General features: G+C 47.5%; 1 protein-coding gene across 1 annotated transcript; it reads right to left on the bottom strand.

Moving 5' to 3' along the window:
• Positions 1 to 259: 259 nt before the first annotated feature.
• Positions 260 to 23,971, bottom strand: EMB3113 (Ribosomal protein S5 family protein). Its single transcript, XM_087380449.1, has 3 exons — positions 23,249 to 23,971; positions 1,430 to 1,682; positions 260 to 486 (listed from the first exon to the last, which is right to left on the bottom strand). Exons 1-2 carry the CDS (start codon positions 23,884 to 23,886, stop codon positions 1,433 to 1,435), a joined length of 888 nt encoding a protein of 295 aa, XP_087236575.1. The 5' UTR covers positions 23,887 to 23,971; the 3' UTR covers positions 260 to 486; positions 1,430 to 1,432.
• Positions 23,972 to 24,477: the final 506 nt, after the last annotated feature.

The raw sequence follows: 24,477 nt of genomic DNA, 5'->3' as shown, positions 1-24,477 counted from the left end.
GAAACAGAAAGACACACCCATCTACTATAAGACAGCTTCTAATAGCAGATCATGTGGTATTCTTTAATGGATTACACCAAACACAGCTTCTAATAGCAGATCATGTGGTATTCTTTAATGGATTACACCAAACACATGCATCCAGAGGCATCCCTGATTACATCAGATATGGCTTTTAATTGCATTTTTTGTGTGCAAAGGCCCTGGGTCGAAAGGGCTCTCTCTCTCTCTCACTAACACATCATAGCACAAAAAGGTCTACTATGTTTGTAATCACAAGTTAGCCAATGCAAACACTCAAAATAAATGCCCTGCAGAGCTTCTTGTCATATATGAACTTGAATAAAAGAACTCACACCCTCTTTATTTGACTTTTTGTTTGACATTGAAACATAAAGACTGTGAAATGCCTTTTGTGGACTGACTGAACCCCGAAAAAATAAACTTTTGAAAAAATATGACCATTTGGCTGTAGGATCCATCCATCTGTACATCAAAAAACCGGCCTACATACATCAGTACTACTATGACTTGTTTATAACTTTCCAAAGCAAAAATGATGTCATTCACAAGCTATATGTAAAACCACCAAAAAAGAAACAACTAACTTGGATGCTCACAATTTTAAAAAAAGGAGCCATTCAGTGAAGCAAAGTCTAGGACTCCATCAATAGGAAGCACAAAAAGCGATATGTTGTTTCGTTCTGGGTACTAGTGTACTCGACGAGTTTAAAAATCTAATATTTGATGAAAGATGTTTTGCATGATTCATGTCCACTTGCTATAGTATTTCTACTTGGTTTTTATGAAACTATCAAATGAAATCAGTATCTTTAAGGTTGGGAATGTAGACATGTAACGTCTGTGTAGTCCTGTCAATAATTCAAATGAAAGAAACTAGAGCTATAGCACACCTGTATTAGCTCCACTCACAAACAAATCCTAACAAGCTCAATATAGGGGCCACCCTGGTCAATTCAAAGGTCCAATTTTGTGTCCAGAATGTCTAGTATGAAAATATTTTAGTAAGCTCACAACTGTAGGCATTAGATTTCGACTGCTTGGTGGGACCTTGTCCCACACAAAGCTTTCAGTAAGTTCAAAGTTGATACTTGGCTCATTTTATCTAGAGAGATAATTGCTGAAACACATATATGGAATGGAATATGGGGACACAGTGTGTACATATCCACGGGAATGCTCATTGTTCATTCTTTAAACCTGTGTCAAGAGGCTCTAGTGCGAAGGGGAGAAGGAAAAAATATTTCACCAAATTGTCAGAAAACTTCCCCTTCTAGTTTTGGAAAATTTTAAAAAGAAAGCAGCCTGTCCATATGAATCTTAGAGGATTATAGATCCTTTTCTCAAGCACAAAAATCAACAATAAATGCATAGAAATAGGAAGACATTTCAATCACGTAACACTTACTCTTCATTTCCACAGTTCTTCCATAGGTATGCCCCTATCGTTTGCAACATCACGGAATTGCTTCATAGAAGAAACCGCCTCTATGACTGCACGTGCATTGTTCAATGGGTTCTTGCTTCCCAGCTCTTTCCCTAAAGCACTGACCACTCCAGCTAACTCCAAAACCACCCTGACTGACCCACCAGCAATCACACCAGTTCCAGGTGCAGCAGGCCGCAGCATGACTTTTGCAGCCCCATATTTACCATCAGCTCTGCAAATTTTTGCAAAACATGCAAGATCAACGTACTGCAAACTTAGAGAACAAACCTTTAAAACAAGCTAGATGAAAAAATAGGAAGCAACCCACCTAGTTGGCACAAGGACGACGACGGAAATTTAAAAACATAGCCTTCCCAACTCTCAACACATGAAAATGACCTTTCGAAATTTGTGCTCAATTTACAATACATGTAGCATGTAACATGCATTGTTCTAACTCTGTAACTGATCTACTTGCAGGGGAAGACTTGCTGACATACTGAGAGAGAGAGAGCGTCACTTTATGGGAATCCAAATGGTTGAATTGCAACTGTTTCCCCTCCTTTCCAAACAGAACATTTATCTCAATTGCTTTTGTATTGAAAATTTGCTTGGGCACGACTCCAACCCACCCCATCAAACCCTGCTCAGATGGTGCACATGGGCTGCCTTGTTCATCTCCATGGGCTAGCCCCACATGGAGTACCCTAACCTGCTAGAAGGCTCCAGACACCTTACTGCTGCAGCATTGGTGCCAGACCTGCTGCCCTTGCTACTGCTTGCATGGCTGCACCCGCAGCTGGGCTTTTTGTTGCTAGTTGCACTTAGCTTGCTGCCTTGCTGTCACATGCACATGCTTGCATCTAGTGTAGATATGCCACCAACCTAGTTGTATATTGTATTGTAGACTAGGCAAAGATGATGGCTCGCTGTAAGCACTGCATGTATCAGGGAACATGCAGATGAAAGAAGGAATAGAGTAGACGGTTTCAGATAGTAAAAAGGGAGCTTTGAGATCTGGGAACAAAATCACAAATTTCATTCACTCCATGACTAGATCCCACTCTTGTAATGGCCACACTTCAGTGGCACATCAATGATCAATCTAGTAAAAACCTTACAAAAGAACCACCATCAGGTGAGCTTTTGCAGCAATTGCAGTAATTAGTTACTAGGGTCAGTACATGACCTGCTCCCAAACCTGTCTGCCTCTCTCCTTCTGCCTTTGCTGCAGGCTTCAGCGGCTATAGCAACATGCTGGACTCTCAAGCTTGCATACAAGACAAGGGCTTTGGGTCCTTATTTATAGGTGAGGAGTGGCTGTCCCCCCATGTCACGGCCCCACAAGATCTAAAGCTATCGGAACCATGGCCAACCACAACATAATAATGTGCAGGCAACTCGCCACCCAACCATGCTGATCCTGACTTGATCAGCCCACCGAGCCTTGGCTAGAGAGCCTCCTGAAAACTGCCAGCCCTGCAAGCCAAGCCTCACTGTTGGTATACCATACCGCCTGGCGTTCGAACACCTGCGCCAGTGGCTCCCTGCTCTGCTCCTTCTTGGAGTGTGTGTGCAACTATGGCCCTAGCAGTCACACAAGCACCAAGAAAAGCGAAAAAGAATTCCTGCTGACCCATGTTCCTACAGATAGCACTCTAGCCCATCACCTGCCTGCCTGTCCCTAGCGTGCACACCCTTCCTCAAAGAGCTCAATCCTGAGCTCATAAAAACTCATAAGTCGTCAACTCGCTAGAAACAACCCACTATTTCTCGAAACCAATAGTCTCAAGGACAATCCTACCAAGAGATCACATCAGATTCTCTCATAGCACCAAAGCTAGACGCTACACAGCTTGAGATAGTGCGGCACTCAGCGGATGCACCGCATGTGAAGGGATATGGCCGGCATCTACTTGAACTGGGGGCTGTTCATGACTTGATCATTTATAATGGCTTACAGAGATGGCCATTATCTGGTGGGCTCACTTGTTTCCCGCATGGCGAAGGTACAAGTACAGTGGATTACTTACTTGGTCCCTTAGCCTTCACCTCACAGGTACACAACTTCATGGTGCCTGTCCCCCCCTTGGTGCCGACCACTCATACCTAACCTTCTGTGTCTCCATCACTACGCCAATCACATGGAGAGCCCCCTCCATGCCCACTTGTGTACGGGTCCACTTTGACCGAACCCTTGACCCCGTCTACGTGAGTCATTTGGCACAAGAGCTCCTAGGTTTACTACTTGGTGACCAGGTAGACCTCACCCATGAATCACACACTCGCCACAGTGGTCATGGATGCAGCCATCAGCTTTTCCTTCGAAAAGATATGGACGTGTTTCAATGGGAAAGATGCCTCGGAACCCTTGGTATGATGACAAGTGCAGAGACATGAGATCTCACCTCACACGCGAGCAAGCCCTGGGCCATTTGACACCACCTGAGGCACAAAGGATTTCACAACGGCTGACACGCCACAAGCAGCAGGCTTTTCTCACTCATAGGATGGACGAGGTGATTAGCTCTTTCAGAGGAGGGGACCCTACCATCAGAGGGAAAGTCGCCCATTCCCATCACACACCCAAGTGTTTGGCACACGTATGCATGCTCTATCTATGATGTCTCGATGCAAGCACCACCAAATATGTCCACTATGCCCAGACCAGCCAACTATCACTTGTTCACTGCACACAATGTACGGGCTGCACTCCGTCAGCTCCATAACCGGAGAGCACAGGATCATGAGGGACTATAGACAGGGCATTTCGCCCACAGGCATGAGGTTTTGGCCCCGATCCGACCCCGATCCTAGCGCAGATGTTCCACCATGCCATATGCCATGGCTTCCCACCCTCTTGGAGCACTACCACCATCGTCCCAATACACAAGGCAGGTGACCCCATGGAAATTGGGAACTACCGCACTCTCATGATTAGCCATACTCTGGCCAAGATCTATGGATCGATACTAGAGAGAGAGATCAGCAGTCACACAGAGGCGCATGGGCAACACGCTCTAGGACAGGCAAGATTTCGGAGACAGCATATTCAGCAACTAAACAATTCCCAATTTATGGGGCAATCTAACAGCTCACAGGCCAGCCGACCAGCTGGCAGGCCCACCGACCAGCTGGCCGACCAGCTAGGTCTGGCCTATAAAAGGCATCTGCCCCCACACTCGTTTGGACAGGACAGGACCTGCAGCTGCTCTTCATCTCCGCCATCTTTTGCTGCAGGCCCGCCTGCTCCATCTACCTCTCCTCTTCAGATCTGCCTTCTCTGCTGCCTTCTCTCTGCCTCTCCTTCCTGCCTCCTGGCTGCTCCATCTTCTTCTCCAAATCTGCCCCATCTTGCTCCAGATCTGCTCCTCTGCTCCTTCTGCTCCAGATCTGCCCCATCCTTCTCCAGATCTGCTCCTCTGCTCCTTCTGCTCCAGATCTGCCACCCCTGCTACAGATCTGCTCCTTTTCTTCATCATGTTGCTATCCCAGATAGCCTGAAGGTTCCTTCCTCAGAGCATGCTGGTTTTCAGCCATTTCCTAGGGCAGCTCCAGCCCTTCATCATTCTCGTCATCATTGAGCTACACGGAGGACTGCGTTACGCTCCCTCTGCTACTATCTTTTCTACAGTTTTTCTACATGGAATCATCTTTCTGATTCACCTCAGCCACGGTCCTTAAGACACGACGGCTTGAGGTTCTTGTATTCAGTTTTTCATATTACCGACAGGCACTATGTTTTCTGAGTTTCGTTCTTCGGTTGTGTCTGAGTATTGTCTACTTTTTGATCGCTCCACTACAAACCCTATCGTTTCTCTATATGGTATCAGAGCGAGGTTATCTAAAGACCCCAGATCTCTGGTGATCTAAAGATCTTGCTTCTTCATGGAGGCCATAGGTACAGGGAGCATCACTCCTATGAACATATCAATTTCCTCTTCATTCTGCTGCGCACTAAGGGAGAGAACTCCATCTTCTACTCCCATCCCTCCCTCCCTTTCAGAACTCCATCTTCTACTTCCATCCCTCCCTCCCTTTCAGACCTCCATCTTCTACACCCATCCCTCCCTCCCTTTTCGGTTTCCGGCTTGACACTCCCCATTCCTTCGAAAGAGGGGGTCATGATCCTTCACCTCTACCACCATCGGCATCAACTTCCACTATCTACAAGTTCTCCATACGCGGGACCCTTTCTGTTCAGATGTGTCTAGATGACTGTTGTTTCGAATCTTCTACCTGCATGGAAGTGGGGATAGACTCCTCTCTCCCGAGGTCCAAGATCGGACACACACTTGCTCACTGTTCAGCTCCGACCTCTCTGGATTATCAGTGCTGCTACGACACATTTGTTCTTTACCTTTGCTCTTTCCTCCACCTTTCGGCTGTGAGAGGGGGTGGCTTATTCTCTCAAGCTTCACAGTGTTCTTATTTCTATATGGTATCCTACTTATAACTCCGACACTTGAGGAAGTGAACAATTCCCTTGCAAGGGCACTCCTCTTGTGATCTTCTCTTAGGCATTTCACAGGGATAGCCAGCACCACCATCGACATCCCTACACGAAGCTCCAAGCACACAATGTTTGCCCTCCAAATTGGCAATTGAGAGGGGGTATTCAGCAACTAAACAATTCCCAATTTATGGGGCAATCTAACAGCTCACAGGCCAGCCGACCAGCTGGCAGGTCCACCGACCAGCTAGGTCTGGCCTATAAAAGGCATCTGCCCCCACACTCTTTTGGACAGGACACGACCTGCAGCTACTCTTCATCTCCGCCATCTTTTGCTGCAGGCCCGCCTGCTCCATCTACCTCTTCTCTTCAGATCTGCCTTCTCTGCTGCCTTCTCTCTGCCTCTCCTTCCTGCCTCCTGACTGCTCCATCTTCTTCTCCAGATCTGCCCCATCTTGCTCCAGATCTGCTCCTTCTGCTCCAGATCTGCCCCATCCTTCTCCAGATCTGCTCCTCTGCTCCTTCTGCTCCAGATCTGCCACCCCTGCTACAGATCTGCTCCTTTTCTTCATCATGTTGCTATTCCAGATAGCCTGAACGTTCCTTCCTCAGAGCATGCTGGTTTTCAGCCATTTCCTAGGGCAGCTCCAGCCCTTCATCATTCTCGTCATCATTGAGCTACACGAAGGACTGCGTTACGCTCCCTCTGCTGCTATCTTTTCTACAGTTTTTCTACATGGAATCATCTTTCTGATTCACCTCAGCCACGGTCCTTAAGACACGACGGCTTGAGGTTCTTGTATTCAGTTTTTCATATTGCCGACAGGCACTATGTTTTCTGAGTTTCGTTCTTCGGTTGTGTCTGAGTATTGTCTACTTTTTGATCGCTCCACTGCAAACACTATCGTTTCTCTATACAGCATTCCACCATAGACCACATCTTCACACTGAGGACTATCATTGAGGAGGCGAGGTCAAGGCGTAAGAAAGTCTATGCTTGCTTTGTAGACATTTGGAAGACTTTCGATACTATCCCACAATCCCGCATGATCACGAGACTCTGAGAGATGCGGATTCTAGAGGTTCTTATTTGGGGAGTGATGAGCCTATATGAGTCCGTTAGGGGACGAGTTCATGCCCTAGGAGGCCTGTCAGACTGGGTGGAGAGCACGATTGCGGTGAAGCAGGGGTGCCCCCTCTCACCGACTCTCTTCGGGCTCTACATTGATGACATCACATCCTTCATAGACCACCTGGGAGGCGAGGGATCACCACTAGTGGATTTGTTGGTATCGATACTATTATATGCGGATGACATAGTCCTTTTGTCGTCTTCGGTAGAGGGGTTACAGAGACATCTGGAGGCTCTCAAGGTGTTCTGCACAAAGAGAGACCTAACAGTTAACCTTGGGAAGACCAAGGTCATGATCTTCAACACCTCATACCCAGTGCTCCATCATAGCTTTGCATACCGTGGTCATCTAGTAGACATTGTGCACTCCTACACATACTTGGGTGCAGTTTTCACAGGGCCAGTTTTCACGATGATCCATGCAGCTCGAGCACAACTCACACGAGGACACAGTGCTTTGGCCCAACTAGAGCAACAGTGTTTTCAGACGCACTTCCAGGACCCACCGATGAAGTGCTGGCTTTTCGACACTCTAGAGAGGCCAACCGCCATGTATGCAGCACCTTTCTAGGGGTGTGACCTTTCAACATCAGAGTGGAGGAGATTTGAGCAGCTACAGGTAATGATGGGATCTAGGATGATTCGCAGTAAGCCCTCAGTCCCTCATCAAACAGTGCACACAGAGTTTGCTATGACCCCTCTCCAGGTCGATGCCACCTTTCAGACAGTGACATTCCTCCATAGAGTATGGGACCTACCTCGTGAAAGAAGAAGAAGAAGAAGAAGAAGAATATATTATTGTTCTCTGAAGACCAAAAATCGGCCTATGGGACCTGAAACAATACAAAACCTGAGACTACCGAGACTGGCATTGGAGTCCTCTATTCGACTTGCAGAGAGTGGATTTGATACAGCATGGTATGCACATGTCTCCGTACGGTTTGCCAGCCGGGGAATTCAAATGGATAGGCACCCTGTTAGATTCTCACTGTGCCCACTTGTGAGCCCCCGATCTGAGGGGACAAGGGGCAGTGAGAGGTAGGAGGGCTGGGAGAGAGACTCAGGCCAGAAACAGAGGGAGGACAGCATGGCAGAAATAGGCGACCAGCACACGGGCTGGTCACTGCCTGCAACAGCAGGTATATAGGGGCTTTAGGCCTCACATGGAGGCTCCTGCAGCAGCGCAGACTGGCTGCACAGGGCACCCTTATATAGGGGCCTGTGGCAGGCCAAGTCGGCCCAACCAGGGCCAACCCTAGGCGGTTTAATGGGGCCCATGTGGTCGGCCACCCACCAACCCTGCTGGTCGGTCATCTGAAGGGGCCTGGGCAGTGCCTATAAAAGGCCCACTTCTCCATTCAGCCCAGCATCCAGTGCAAAACTGAAAGCCCCTCTCCAAGGCTGTGTTTTGCACTCAGATCTAGAGCAGTTTCTGAGAGAGAATTCATCATTGTTTTCCAGCACCCTGCTGAGTTTTGTATTGCTCCCTTGGAGCCATTTTCTGCCCACCATCCGGTGGATGAATATACTCTCTCTCTCTCTCCGTCTATATTTCTCAGTGTGTGTTTGTTGCATCTGTGATCATCTATCTGAGTTGAGTGTGTGAAAGTTGGAGAGATCTTGGGTGGAGAATTGAGTGATTCATTCCCTCCTATTTTCTAACATGGTTTTCTAACATGGTAACAGAGCTATACGCTCTCAACTCTTCTTCATCAAAGCACTCTCTGAAGGAAGGAGTCCCTTGGCAGAAAGGCGATTCTGTTTTCAGCTCAGGCTAGCACGTGACACATCCCCAGCGCTCCTGAAACCTCTGATCTGCAAGCAAACACAAGAACACACCAACGTGAGGAAACTGAGCAAGCTGCTCACCACCCAACCATGACATCTACGAGATGTGATCCTGAATCAGGAGATGTCCCCTCCGAGCCACGAGCTGAGCTACTAGCACGAACTCCCAACCAGATCCTAACCAGCCTGGCATACCACCAGGTGGCGCTATGAAGCCTGGGATCTGCGGCTGGGCCTTGGGTTTCGCTATGATGCAGGCACGCGTCCGCGACTCAATCCAGGATCAGACCTAGCACCTGGGAACGAAACTTGCTCCCATCGGCTCTCTGAGAACTGAACCTCTGGGCCCCTTATATAGACTCAGGCCCCAAGCGCCAAAAATAGCGAAGACCTCTAGCTGGTTTGTACCCTTGCCACTCAACCTGAGAATCAAGCCTGCCTAGCTCTAAGCCTCTCCAGGCTACCTGAGCTAGTCTTGTATACCCAGTACACGTCGGATACCAATCCGTTCACATGACATACTTCCCCTCCTCTAAGAACTCACTCTTGAGTTCGCTAAAAAACCCGGGAACGTCCTTTGGAGGTTCTATAATGTCTCCCATGTTGCATCCTCCTCAACACGATCCTTCCACTTGATCTTGTATTCCGTGATAGTTCTATTACGAATCTGTCGTTCACGAAATTCAAGAATACACTCAGGTTCGTGTGGAATAAAAGTCAAATCTGTAACTTCTATTATTTCTCGAGGAGAAACAAGTTGATCATCCGCACCCAATACTTCTTTTAGTCTACTGACACGAAATACTGGATGTACTTTTACATCAGGAGGCAATTCTAGTCTATATGCAACTACTCCAATTCTTTTAATAACCTTGAACGGACCATAGTATCTGGGGGATAACTTCGGAACCAAACTAGTACTTAGGCTCTTGGATTCCTTGGGAATTCGCAAATATACCGTCATTCCTTCAGAGAACTCTCTAGGTGAACGATGTCTATTAGCATAAAATCTATCCCGATCTTGGGCACTTCTAATAGACTCCTTGGCAAACTGCAACATTTCCTGCATGTCTTGCAAGAAGGTCTTTGCCGCATCATTTTGGATTCCCTTTAACCCAACCATAACTAGTGACTTAGGTTGAAACCCGTACATAAGCATAAAAGGAATGTAACCAGTACTCAAATGCTTTGCAATGTTATAAGCAAATTCTATCATAGGTAGATAATCTTTCCATGAAGACTATCTCTTAGAAACATATGCCCGAAGCATATCTTCAACCAATTGGTTGACCTTCTCTGTACTGCCATCGGATTGTGCATGATCTGAGAAACTCATACTTAGAGTAGTTTCTAACTTCTAAAAAACAAGTGCCCAAAAGTTACTTGTAAACTTCGAGTCCCTGTCACTGACTATGTCAGAGGGCAAGCCATACAGCTTAAACAAGTGGTCCACAAACTCGTGAGCCAACTGTTCAGCTGAAATAGTTATTCTAGTAGGTAAGAAGCGAGCCATTTTGATCAGGCGGTCGACTATGACCCAAATGGAGTCGTGACCCTTGCACGTTCGAGGCATATACCTAGATGAATCCAGGAACATTTCCAAACTCATCCTCTAAAAACACAACATAGTGCAGTTTCAATCTCATGATAGTCACTCACAAGGTTGAAAACCATAAACTCCATCATGCATAGCAGGGACTAGCTACTATGACATCCCCACTGACGTCATCAACGCCCAACAGTGGGTGTAGACTATAGTATAAAAATATGCTCTCACACATACAAATCCACACACCCACACATACTTGAGCATCCATTTATACAAAGTCTTCGTATTGAGTTTCTGTCGGCACTCCGAAGGTGAAGGGCAGACTCAGCCATGATGAAGGCTAGCACTAAAGGAGAAGGCTAATCAAAAGGTAGTCCAAAATCTCTTCATTCAAGCTACAACTGCCTGTGAAGTCTAAACATTTTCATTTTAGTCTCTCCCCAACGAGCATCTAAATCTAAGTCTAGCTGATAGGGCAACGCACCATTTAAGATAGAAAGAATTATCACAATACCAGCACGCCGCAACTTGGACGAAGACTTGCACGTTCGAGGCAAACCAGTAATAAAATCCATGGAAATACTTTCCCATTTATTACCTGGAATTTACAATAGCTGTAATAAACCCGCGCTTCTAAGGCGTTTTGCCTTAGTAACCTGACAAACCCGGCAACCTACCACATAGTTTTCAATAAATGCACGCATTTTAGGCCAATAAAAGGTATGCTTCACAAGAGATAGAGTCCGATGTATACCAGGATGTCCAGCACTAGGAGCATCATGACACTTCTAGAGAATCTTGGATCGAAGTTCTAGAGCATCTGGCACACAAATCTTTCCATTCCGGAACAGCAAGCCGTTCCTAATCATCCACTGACCTCCCGGCGCCTGTACCGTAGGGGGCACAATCCCTGAGTCTTGGTCAACCATGGAGCTCCCATCCTGGACTTTCTGCCAATAAAAACTGAAATGACTATCAGTTGCGCAAAGCCCTCTCAAGGATTGAAATAGGTCTGAGGATATTTTCGTAAATGACATAGCATTTACAAACTTGACTCGACTTAAGGCATCCGCCACACTATTCAACGAACCCTTGCGATAACGTATTTCAAAATCAAAATCTTGCATTAATTCTGCCCATCTTGCCTTTTGTCCCCTCAATTCAGAGCCATCACACACAGACTTGATTGACTGATGATTGGTCAATACAAGAAACTTCGAACCATACAAGTAGTGTCTCCAAACCTTCAGTGCATACACGATTGCATAGAGTTCTTTTTCTAGTGTGGGCCAACGATATTGGGTGTCGTCTAGCTTCTTACTCTCAAAAGCTACAAGTCTGCCCTCTTGGAATAAAGCTGCCCCGATCGCAAAATCACTCACATCGGCCTCTAAAACATAAGGCCAGGTAGGATCGGGTAATGCAAGAACGGGTGCTTCCTTGATAACAAACTTCAAGGTTTCAAAAGCCTTGTTCAATGCATCATTCCAAGAGATCGGCTGGGTAGACTTGCGTCCACGACCTTTCAATATGTTTGTCAGGGGTGCCGTGATGTGTGAATAATCACGCACAGACTTTCGTAAAAATACCGTAAATCCTAGGAAAGAACGAAGTTGTTTCACAGTCTGAAGGATAGGCCATTCTAAAACCTTCTGGATACGATCCAGATCAATCCTAATACCTTCAGAAGAAATCTTGTGTCCTAAGTAAATGATCTCCTTCATAAAGGAGTCACATTTACTCATCTTGGCATAGAGCTTATGCTGTCTTAGAATAACTAAGACAATCCGGAGGTATCCTATGTAATCCTCTAGCGTTCGGCTATATACCAAGATGTCATCTAAGAACACTACAACGAATTTGCCCAAAAAATCTCAAAACAAATCGTTTATCATTTGCTGGAAGGTGGCAAGAGCATTGGTCAAACCAAAGGGTAATACAAGAAACTCGTAGTGGCCATACCTAGTTCGGAATGCGGTTCTATCTATGTGTTTAGCATAGATACGGATTTGGTGATAACCCGTACGCAAATCAATCTTAGTGAAATACTTCGCTCCAGCCAAATGGTCTATTAGATCATCGGATTGAGGTAGAGGGTATCGATTCTTAATTGTCACTTTATTCAATCGTTTATAATCTATACACATTCTCCATGAAGTATCTTTCTTCTTTCTTAAGAGGACAGGTGCTCCCCAAGGTGATTTACTTGGGCGAATATAGCCCATATTCAAATAATCATGTAGCTGTGAAGCTAACTCATCCTCCTCAAGCTGGCTCATACAATAAGGTGGAACACTAATAGGTTGAGCCCCAAGTACTAAGTCTATGCGATGATCTACTGCCCGTTCTAGAGGTAAATCTTCCAACAGTTGAGCAGGGAATACATCCATGAAATCATCTAACAACGTTCTCAATTCACAGTGTTCAAACACACTTAAATCATTCTTGTTATTAACAGAGACAACAAATGAAGAAAGAAAGAGTATGTTCCTTCCATCCAATCCGAATATCGTGGGTTTTAAACCACTCAATTCTGATTAACAAGTCCACGTGCTCCAAGTGCATGACATAGCACGTAAGAGCCACTGTGTCTTCTTGAATCCGGCTAGAAAGCGCTTCAATCTTGCGATCCCAAAACTGCTTCCCAACTGGAAGCTGCACCTCATAGGTGTGATCGCTAGGTATCGTGGACAGCCCCATCTTCTGCACAAGTTTGTAATTAACAAAGTTGTGAGAGTTGCCCGGGTCAAAGAGAATGTGAACTCTTTGGTCCCTAACTTCTCCATAAACTCGAAAAAGATCATGGGAACCAAATAACGAAGTAATAAAAGTGCAATTACAAGAAAGTGGACAGGTAATGACATTTACAGAAATACCTGTCATCGAAACTTCATTAGCTGCCTTAGCTTTGGTACCCAAACCCGCCTGGAGCTTCGATCCCGACGCTTGCTTCTGGTTCTTGCGCTTAGGACAATCATTCTTAGTGTGGCCCCGCTCCTCGCAGATGAAGCATGTTTCTTGGAGGTGTTGTCTATAGACTTCGACTCCCCGGTACGAATGGTAGACTGGAAGAACTTTATCTTGTTCTTCCCACCCGTGTCGGCAACTATGGTTCCCTTTGTGTTGGCCATGGTATCATCATAAATGCGCGCGTAATTCATGGCCTCTTGCAAAGTGGTAAACTTGTTGTTCTTGATCTGTAACTTGTAGGAGTCATGCAGACCATCCACAAAGAAACCTAACAAGGTCACTAGATCCATCTTTGTAGCTCTGGTCTGCAAATCCCGAAACCTCTGAAGATAAACCTCAAAAGTCAATTTCAGCTTGAACATATCGAGGGCCTTGAGCTTGCCTACAATATCGCAATCTTCCTCCTTCATAAACTCTTTCCTGAAGACCCCTTCGAATTCTATCCATGTTGCAGGCTTGGGTTGAAGTTCCTTCCACCACAATAAAGCCTTTCCTGACATAAACCTGGCTGCAAGCTGTATTTTCTTGTCATCTGGGTAAGGGTGAAACTGGAAGTGTACTTGCCACTTGCGCAACCAAGTGTCAACAACCTCCTTGGTACGAGACTTCTGGTCTCCGGGAAAAGGATCTGGAGTGATGTTCGGACCTAACACTGAAGCCATGGCATCCACATGCGTGAGCGCCTGAACAATGCTAGTCAAAAGTGTGAGTGTAGTATGAATCCCTTAGAGTTGTTGTGTCAACCCCGTTTGATTTGTGTTAACTTGCTCAAACTTTCCATCAAGAGCAGTGGTGAATTCACTGAAGGCTTTTTTCGTAATCAGATCATCGTAGAGACCCTGTCATCCTCCGCATGGTAGTTCATATCCTGGTCTCCCATCGCAAGCTCAAGGTCTACAGAATCAGCCATAACTGAATCGAATCTGATGAAGAAAATAGGCTGAGAGAAGAGAAGGGACAGGTGGGCTCGAAACTAGGAGACTGGAACAGAGAGAAAATCTGACGAAACAGAGGGGGATGAGAGAAAGAGGCTGGCTGGTTGAAAGAAGAAGGAGCTGGCGGAGGCTGGCAATCCAGGAGCCGAGCTCCTTGCTGGCCTGCACGGAAATCTGCAGCGGGTGGTACCTGAGAGTGGGATGGTCAAGAGGGGCGTAGAGGGGTAGAGACTTGCACACAGGTCATCATAAGGGGAGGAGCTGCTGCTGCGCTATGCTCTAGAAAAGGAGTTCAGCTGTCAAAAAAAAGCCCACCCTCCTATGTTGGAGGGGTGGTGCCTTTTTTAGCATCCAGCCCCCCCCGAATTAGCACAGCCTTGCCTGCGACCTGCTCCCACCCATGGCGCACCCCACAACTCACCCCTTGGCTGCGAACTGCTCTAACGAACTGCTCCAGCCTATGGCGCACTCCGGGACTCTGCTCAGACCGACCATACCTAGGTGCAACTGAAGCTCTGCCTCAGCCCATCGCTTACCAACGATCAGCCCATATCTTCACTCCTATGAGCGCTTCTAACCTACAATCGCTCTCCCCTGCAATCGTTCTCTGGCCCTCCAAACTACACCTCGTTCTCTCTCTTACCTAACACCTCAGTTCAACTTCGAATTCACTCACCCTCTGCTTTCTTCTGCCTTCTTCCCCTAATCTTAACCACTTCCAAAACCGATGAACCAAACAAGCACTTGCAAGGTAATGAACATGAATTTCGAAATTAGGGCATACCTGGAGAAAAAATCGTCCAAAATTCTCGCAACAGAAGTTCCTACCTTAGGAGTTGGCTCTGATACCAACTGACACGTCCCCAGCACTCCTGAAACCTCTGATCTGCAAGCAAACACAAGAACACACCAACGTGAGGAAACTGAGCAGGCTGCTCACCACCCAACCATGACATCTACAAGATGTGATCCCGAATCAAGAGATGTCCCCTCCGAGCCACGAGCTCAGCTACTGGCACGAACTCCCAACCAGATCCTAACCAGCCCGGTGTCCCATACCACCAGGTGGCGCTGTGAAGCCTGGGATCTGCTGTTGGGCCTTGGGCTTCGCTATGATGCAGGCGTGCATCCGCGACTCAATCTAGGATCAAAGCTAGCACCTAGGAACGAAACTTGCTCCCATCGGTTCTCTGAGAACTAAACCTCTGGGCCCCTTATATAGACTCAGGCCCCAAGCGCCAAAAATAGCGAAGACCTCTAACTGGTTCGAACCCTTGCCACTCAAAACGAGAATCAAGCCTGCCTAGCTCTAAGCCTCCCCATGCTACCTAAGCTAGTCTTGTGCACCCAATATGTTAGAAAAGAACCCAACAGAGGGTACACGTAGCGGAAGACTTATAGTAATGCCCAGGAGCTCACACAGTGTGCGGTGTGGGTGTGGAATCACAAACTTCTTACTTATGTGCATTCAATAGATATGCAGACTCATCAATAGACAATGAACCGGCCAAATAGAGAAACCACCAAAATATATATATTTCCGTCCAAAACTATGGATACAATACAAGAGAGACAGATCCAGAGTCCCGCCAATGGTGTGGTCCTCTGATCTTACCACAAGGTCCTTCTCCTATCAGCTGGCTATCTCTAGACTCGAGCCCGCGTGCTCCACCTGGAGCTTCTGTAGACTTTCCGTCCTTTGACCTCAGCTCCTTGCTGCCCTAGAAGACAGCCAAGGTCTCAGCCTCACACTTGAGCTAAGTCTGCAGCAACACTGGTACTCCTTCAGCCTCTGGACGTAGGCCCCAAGGGTTGTGCTCTGCTGCTCCTTTCTGCTCTGCTGGAAGCTGCACTGCTGGATACTGAAATGAGGCAAGAGCCTCTCCTTTTATAGGCCCTAAGGCCTGGCAAAAATACCGACCAGTCTGCCCTGACTGGGCCGACTGGACAGACCAGGTTGGCTGACCCAACCGACCTGGTTGGCTCAGCCCAACCAGCCCTATATAAGGGCCCTTTGCTGGCCCTTTGTTCCATGCAGGGTCCAGCTCCTTTGCTGCTGTCCTGCCACCTGTCAGCCCTGCTTGCAAGCCATAGACCTGCCCATAGACCCCCACTATATTGCGCCTTTCTGCAGCCCTTTGCCGGCGCCTTGTCCTGGCCGTACCTCTTCCGTACACTGCCCTGCAGCAGCCTGTACAGATCCGTACAGCTTTGTACCCTGCTCCGTACACATGCTGATGTCAGCACGCCTTTCATAGGGTCCTGCTGCAGTCCACTGAGTGCCTCATGCCAGGCCTGATCCAAGACACTATGTCCCCACCATCTTCCTGCACATGAGCTGCTCCTGATGCAACCTTTCATCCTTGGGATACCCCACCAACCATGAATGCTCCAGATCTGTCCCAGATCCACACATCCAGGTAATCTCTCTTTGGGCACATCCTGCCCTAGGTCTCCCGCCCCCACGCTCTCCTCATTTGGGGGCTTACAAATGGGGAGGTGACCATTCCAACACTCCCTCTCACCGACACATCTCGGCCCAATGCCAACACGTCGATGAAGATGCTCCAGTAACTCCCTGGTCGTAGTCCTCTGGAACTTTTCGATGTCGAAATCTTTTCCTGGCTTTTCATCTAGTGGCTCCTGCTCCACCAGCTTTGGTTCCGCTTCCGCACACCATCCTGGTACACAGGTCCATCTTTGGTAGCACCTCCTGGCACCACCTCCTTCATTCACGTTCCCGCCTTCGAACTCGAGCAATCTAGCCATCACGATCTTCCAATTGTCCCCCTCATAATGAGTGAACAACCTGGAGTGTTCCAGGCACCATGCTTTGAGGGTCTGTTTCAACCCGTCCTTCCTCTGGCAAGGTCTACAACAAAAGCACATCTCCAGATCACCTGGACTGCGAACTTTAAACGCACCTAACTGAACCTGAGTCACCCTCCTCGCAAGGGCACAATCCTCCAGTCGTGGAAGTCGATTCCCTAGAGTTTCTGAATCAGGGTCGTCCTTCAGCAAGATCCCTGCCTTCAGGCTCCCACACCTGTGAGCCTCCTACTTGGGCTCTGATACCATGTTAGAAAAGAACCCAACAGAGAATACACGCAATGAAAGACTTATAGTAATGCCCAGGAGCTCACAAAATGTGCGGTGTGGGTGTGGAATCACAAACTTCTTTACTTATGTGCATTCAATAGATGTGCAGACTCATCAATAGACAATGAACCGGCCAGATAGAGAAACCACCAAAATATATATATTTCCGTCTAAAACTATGGACACAATACAAGAGAGACAGATCCAAAGCCCCACCAATGGTGTGGTCCTCTGATCTTACCACAAGGTCCTTCTCCTATCAGCTGGCTATCTCTAGACTCGAGCCCGCGTGCTCCACCTGGAGCTTCTGTAGACTTTCCGTCCTTTGACCTCAGCTCCTTGCTGCCCTAGAAGACAGCCAAGGTCTCAGCCTCACACTTGAGCTAAGTCTGCAGCAACACTGGTACTCCTTCAGCTTCTGGATGTAGGCCCCAAGGGTTGTGCTCTGCTGCTCCTTTCTGCTCTGCTGGAAGCTGCACTGCTGGATACTGAAATGAGGCAAGAGCCTCTCCTTTTATAGGCCCTAAGGCCTGGCAAAAATACCGACCAGTCTGCCCTGACTGGGCCGACTGGACAGACCAGGTTGGCTGGCCCAACTGACCTGGTTGGCTCAGCCCAACTGGCCCTATATAAGGGCCCTTTGCTGGCCCTTTGTTCCATGCAGGGTCCAGCTCCTTTGCTGCTGTCCTGCCACCTGTCAGCCCTGCTTGCAAGCCATAGACCTGCCCATAGACCCCCACTATACTGCGCCTTGCTGCAGCCCTTTGCCGGCGCCTTGTCCTGGCCGTACCTCTTCCGTACACTGCCCTGCAGCAGCCCCGTACAGATCCGTACAGGTTTGTACCCTGCTCCATACACATGCTGATGTCAGCGCGCCTTTCATAGGGTCCTGCTGCAGTCCACTGAGTGCCTCATGCCAGGCCTGATCCAAGACACTGTGTCCCCGCCATCTTCCTGCACATGAGCTGCTCCTGATGCAACCTTCATCCTTGGGATACCCCACCAACCATGAATGCTCCAGATCTGTCCCAGATCCACACATCCAGGTAATCTGTCTTTGGGCACATCCTGCCCTAGGTCTCCCTCCCCCACGCTCTCCTCATTTGGGGGCTTACAGATGGGGAGGTGACCATTCCAACACAGTACACGTCGGATACCAATCCGTGCACATGACAGCACAGGAGGTCAGTACATCTTTTTTGCTTCAATTTTTTTCAGTTTGCTATTCACCGAGATGGATCAGCGTTCCGAAGCCTCTACACCCACTGCTCGTCCTTCCTCCTCCTCCAATCATCATTCATTCCCAATTTTGGTGAAGCTGGAAAGCTCGATGGGACGAACTATCCAATTTGGAAAGTCAAGATCCGAAGCCATCTGGTGGCACGGAAGCTATGGAAGATAGTGATTGGGACCGAGATGAAGCCGGAGGACATTGTGGACAAAAGAGATGATGTTCTATTTGAAGCAGATGCGGATGAACTCAGTGCATGGGAGGAGAGGGATGCTCAAGCCTTAGCAATGCTAATTGGCACAACAGCAGATGCTCTGATTCCTCATATCCAGTTGGCAGAGATGTCTTCAGAGGCGTGGGCCATACTGAAGGAGTTGTATGAAACTGATAATACAGCCCATATCATTACTCTTCAGCATCAACTTTATAATCTTGATATGAATGAGGGTGATAGTATGCATGACCATCTGACAAAGGTGAAAGTCGTGCGGGACCAACTCGCAGCAGTTGGTCAGAAGGCGGACTCGAGTCAATTGGCGTTGCTCACACTCCACAAGTTGCCATGGAGTTTCAAAAGTTTTGTGACTACGGTCACTGCGGGTCAACGGACTAAGCCAATCACCTTTGAGGAGCTTGGCCCACTCCTGCTTCAAGAGGAGGCTTGAGAGAAACTCAAGAAGTCAGAGGACACTGACCGAAAGAAGAAAATGAAGTGCTTTTACTGGGAAAAGCTTGGCCACTCCGCCAAAGAATGCCAAAAGAAGAAGGTGGATCAAAAGCGGAAGAGAGAAGCTAGGAACAAAGAAGAGCCTAAGAATGATTCTGCCAATGTGATGACTGGACAGCTGTTTTTTATCAGTGAACATTGTTCAGCGTATGTAGTTAGTGAAGGAAAAGAGGGTTGGTATGTTGACAGCGGTGCTTCAAAGCACATGTCTAACAGAAAGACTTGGTTCAAAACCATGGAAAGTACACACCCGGATTCCAAAGTTTTTGTCGGGGATAGCCGAACATGTCCTGTGAAGGGCATTGGTAGCGTTCCTTTCATTACAACCGCGGGTGAGGAGAAGGATATCTCTAGAGTACTTTATGTATCCAACCTTTGCAAGAACTTACTATCTGTAAGTCAGATGGACAAGAACAACATGTCCGTTCTCTTTGAAGACGGCAAGGTCACCCTGACATCCAAAGCAAATGGACACATGGTGGCCCAAGGAGTTGAAGAAAACGGACTGTACCGCCTCAGTGCAATGTTGGTTCATGAAGACAATGGAAAGTCCAAACTTTGGCATGAGCGCTTCGATCACGTCAGCTATGGAACCTTGGCTGAAATGTCAAAATCGAAGATGGTGGATGGACTTCCACCTATTACAGGCAATGATGGTGTCTGTAGGGCTTGTCTAGAAGGTAAGCAGCACACGGACAAGTTCCCACAAAAGGCCTCGTTTCGGCCCAGCAAACCACTTGAGTTGGTTCATGCCAACATTTGTGGCCCAATGTCTACAGCATCGTGGGCAGGATTCAGGTACTCACTTCTCTTTGTGGATGATTTCAGTAGAATGACCTAGGTGTATTGTTTGGCTAAAAAGTCACGGGCTTTCGAGAAGTTCAAGGACTGGAAGGCCAGAGTTGAAAAGGAGACAAGGGAGGATGTCAAGACGTTCCGTACAGACAGGGGGGGATAATTCACCTCAAATGAGTTCAACACATTTTGTCGCAAGCATGGGATCAGAGACAACTCACCACAGCACATACTTCTCAACAAAACGGGGTAGCCGAGAGGAAGCATAGAACCACCACAGAGACAGGGCTTGCTATGCTCCGAGGGAGGAACCTTTCTAAAGCCTATTGGAGTGAAGCTATCAAAACAGCCGTACACATTCTCAACAGGACCAAGACGAAAGCCGTCAAGGATAAGACTCCATATGAGGCATTTTATGGTAAGAAGCCCTCTATCATATCACTCATCTTCGCATTTTTGGTTCTAACGCATGGGTACATGTGCACAAGAAAGACAGGATCTTCATTTCACAGGAGAAATATTGCAAAGAGCTTCTAAAGAGATTCCAGATGGAGGATTGCAGGACAGCAGTAACTCCCATGGAGGTCAGGCTCAAGCTAAGTGTTCACGACACATATACTTAGATGAATCCAGGAACCTTCCCAAACTCATCCTCTAAAAACACAACATAGTGCAGTTTCAATCTCACGAGAGTCACTCATAAGATTGAAAACCATAAACTCATAACTGTTCACGACACATCCCAGCCAGTCGATACTCCTTTGTACCGATGATTGGTAGGAAGTTTGCTTTACCTTACCAATACTCGACCTGATATTTGTTATGCAGTTGGGCTATTATGCCAGTTCTCTGCTTCTCCCAGAAAGAGTCATTGAGATGCAGGTTTACGGGTGCTGAGGTATCTAAAGGGTACTTGTACCTATGGGATCACCTATACCAAAGGCATCGATCGAACTAGGCAGGTTCTGTGATAGTGATTGGGCGGGTGATGCTGACACCAGAAGATCAACAACAGGGTATTGCTTTTTACTTGCATCTGAGCCATCTCTTGGCTGAGTAAGAAGCAACCCACAGTGGCCCTTTCATCTACTGAGGCAGAGTACAGAGCCGCGTGTACAGCAGCTTGTGAGACACTGTGGTTAAGGTGGATTTTGGAGAACATGGACGTGTGTTAGGAGAGCGCAACAGTACTGATGTGCGACAATCAAAGTTGCATAGCCATTGCCAAGAATCCAGTGTACCATGCGTGGACCAAGCACATTGAAGTTCATTACCACTTTGTTCGAGAACTCATCATCGACGACGTAATCGAGCTCATGTACTGCCCGACTGCCGACAACTTGTCCGACCTCTTCACGAAGGCACTCCCTCGAAAACAGATGGAGCACCTCATCAGACGTATGGGGATTAGCCCACAGTTGTGACATTGAGGGGGGGTGTCAGATTCTCACTGTGCCCACCTGTGAGCCCCCGATTTGAGGGGACAAGGGGCAATGAGAGGTAGGAGGGCTGGGAGAGAGACTCAGGCCAGAAACAGAGGGAGGACAGCATGGCAGAAATAGGCAACCAGCACACGGGCTGGTCACTGCCTGCAACAGCAGGTATATAGGGGCTTTAGGCCTCACGTGGAGGCTCCTGCTGCAGACTGGCTGCACAGGGCACCCTTATATAGGGGCCTGTGGCAGGCCAAGTCGGCCCAACCAGGGCCACCGAGCAGGGCCAACCCTGGGCGGTTTAATGGGGCCCATGTGGTCGGCCACCAGACAGGGTACCGACCCTGCTGGTCGGTCATCTGAAGGTGCCTGGGCAGTGCCTATAAAAGGCCCACTTCTCCATTCAGCCCAGCATCCAGTGCAAAACTGAAAGCCCCTCTCCAAGGCTGTGTTCTGCACTCAGATCTGGAGCAGTTTCTGAGAGAGAGTTCATCATTGTTTTCCAGCACCCTGCTGAGTTTTGTATTGCTCCCTTGGAGCCATTTTCTGCCCACCATCCGGTGAATGAATATGCTCTCTCTCTCTCTCCATCTATATTTCTGAGTGTGTGTTTGTTGCATCTGTGATCATCTATCTGAGTTGAGTGTGTGAGAGTTGGAGAGATCTTGGGTGGAGAATTGAGTGATTCATTCCCTCCTATTTTCTAACACTCCCCCCTTTTCAGTACTTCTAAAAGGGGTGTGAATTGCCATTATTCTACGTTAAGGATGGGAGCAGCCTGATCATTAGCAAGACAATCATCCAATACCTAAATAAATTTATGTTTTTCCTTCTCTCCGAGAGCTAAAGGTTACCTTTGTTATGCCCGTTTCTCAACCAGAGGATCATTCAATAGAACTGGAACCTCACTATGCAGAGCTTCATAGCAAATGAATTGCATTGAGAATGAGCCAACTGGCTATGAGTGCTCAGTAGAATAGGAAGATGCCCTCTGTTATAACTCTGAAGTTGGTCTACCTGGCTTGACTAACAACGCCAAAATTCTGATTCCGAAACTGGATGATCCACATGATGTGCTGAAAGAAGAATTTACACTGTTCAGCCAGCTAGATCATAAGTCTGGAAATCACCAAGTGAGAATGAAATACTTGACTCTTTTCCATTGCAGAGGTAGAGAGATGTAGGCTGCACCATTATCTATGACAAAAGTGCCCTTTTCGACAGCAAAGACATTGAGATACACACCACAGGGCTAGCTAAGAATTGATTGGGCAACCCCATATCACACAAAAAAAAAATAAGAATCCATGGTAGGGCCGAGGGAACAAACCACCCTACATATAGGCTCTCCCTCTGGCAATTCGTGCGTTGTACTGTACTCTATCTCATAGGTGATTCTGGTCTTCTGAAGGGTTAATAAAACAACCTTCCTCTCTTTTTTTCTCTAGCTCCCGTGACTTGGTTGCAAATGAGCTACACAATGGTCTTATCAGAAAGCAGGTTCCGTTTCTACTCAGCCTTCAGTTCGGTGGATATCTGTAGTACAAGAACCGTAATTCTATAGGGATTTGCGGAGAGAGAGAGAGGAGAGAGAGCTCTGATTAATCAACACACAAGATAATACTAAGTATTCCTTCATTGTCGTTTCCCTTCGTGAAGACATTGTGGATACGGACTTAAGCATACCTATGAGGAAAAGTTCGACCCTTTGTCATGGGTACCGTAACAAGGTGCCTTCTGGCGTCGGCTGCCGATTTTTGCACGGCAATGATGACCTCCTTGGCTTTCCCGACACCCACACCAACCCTTCCCATCTTGTCTCCGACAATGACAATTGCTCTGAATGAAAGTTGCTTTCCTCCCTTCACAACCTTTGTGACTCTTCTTATCTGCACCACCTTCTCCTCCATACCATCCTTCACCCCCCTACCTCCACCTCCCCTAGAGAATCCCTCACCGTCCCCCCTTTTTCCTCTCCTGCCTCTCTGGCCAGGGCCGTCGTCGTCTTTGCCCATCCCAGAACTCGACTTCTTGGTCGATAATTTGGAGAATGCAGGCCCATAGAGAGCCTCGTATGCCCTTCGGGCATCTTCTGGAGGCTCTTCCTCGTCGTTAAGGAACACGATGGATGCAGATGTAGTGGACGAGAGGGGCTTGGGCGTCTTGATAGGAGAAGGGCCAAAGAAGCATTTGGGGAGGGAGCCGAAGATAGAGGACTTGGGCAAAGTGGGCGAAGTGGTAGAGGTAAGGGGGGAGGCAGAGGATGATGAGGATAGACTTAGGGAGGAAAGAGCAAAGGTGGTGGCGGAGAGGGCGGACGCCATAGCCAGGAAGCTCGGCTGACCTGAGGATAGCAACCCACACTACACTATCCACTTCCCACAAACACACGATATGACCCAAGGCCAGCAACTAGACGGGCATGCTCACGTCATAGGGTGAATGGGCATTTTCCAGTAGGTACGTTGGTAAGGGCCTTTTCCCACTAGCAATTAGGTTATGTTAATGAGCTTAACATAACTACTTCTGTCAAATTAAAGTCAACCTTAAAATGGAAATTACATTCCCATTGGCAACCCATTATGTTATGTACTAAGTGGTTTTAAACAAGGGTGCATCTATGGACGAAAGCACTTGGCTCCAACTTGTGGGTTTTACGGGTCTTTAGACACTGTCAATTGTTTAGTAAGAAATAATAAAAAAGAAACACTTTGAGGACTCGCAAGATCCATTAGGCTTTGCCAAGGTTTTATAGTTAGTTGCCAACGTTATTTTTCCTTGAAGGTTTTACGAATCATACCCACAAAGTTTTGATGTCAACTTTCTGGGGTTTTTTTGGCTTTATTTTTATATATACAGATCCAATAGACGACAATCTCTTCACCGACAGGCATAAGCCCGATAGGAAGGCATAA

Source organism: Dipteris shenzhenensis, chromosome 10 (genome assembly GCF_047967505.1).
Source record: "Dipteris shenzhenensis isolate YYH24624 ecotype China chromosome 10, Dip_SZ_1.0, whole genome shotgun sequence".
NCBI lineage: Eukaryota > Viridiplantae > Streptophyta > Polypodiopsida > Gleicheniales > Dipteridaceae > Dipteris > Dipteris shenzhenensis.
The sequence above is the reverse complement of the archived record's forward strand: the minus strand, read 5'-3'. Positions and strand labels throughout refer to the sequence as shown.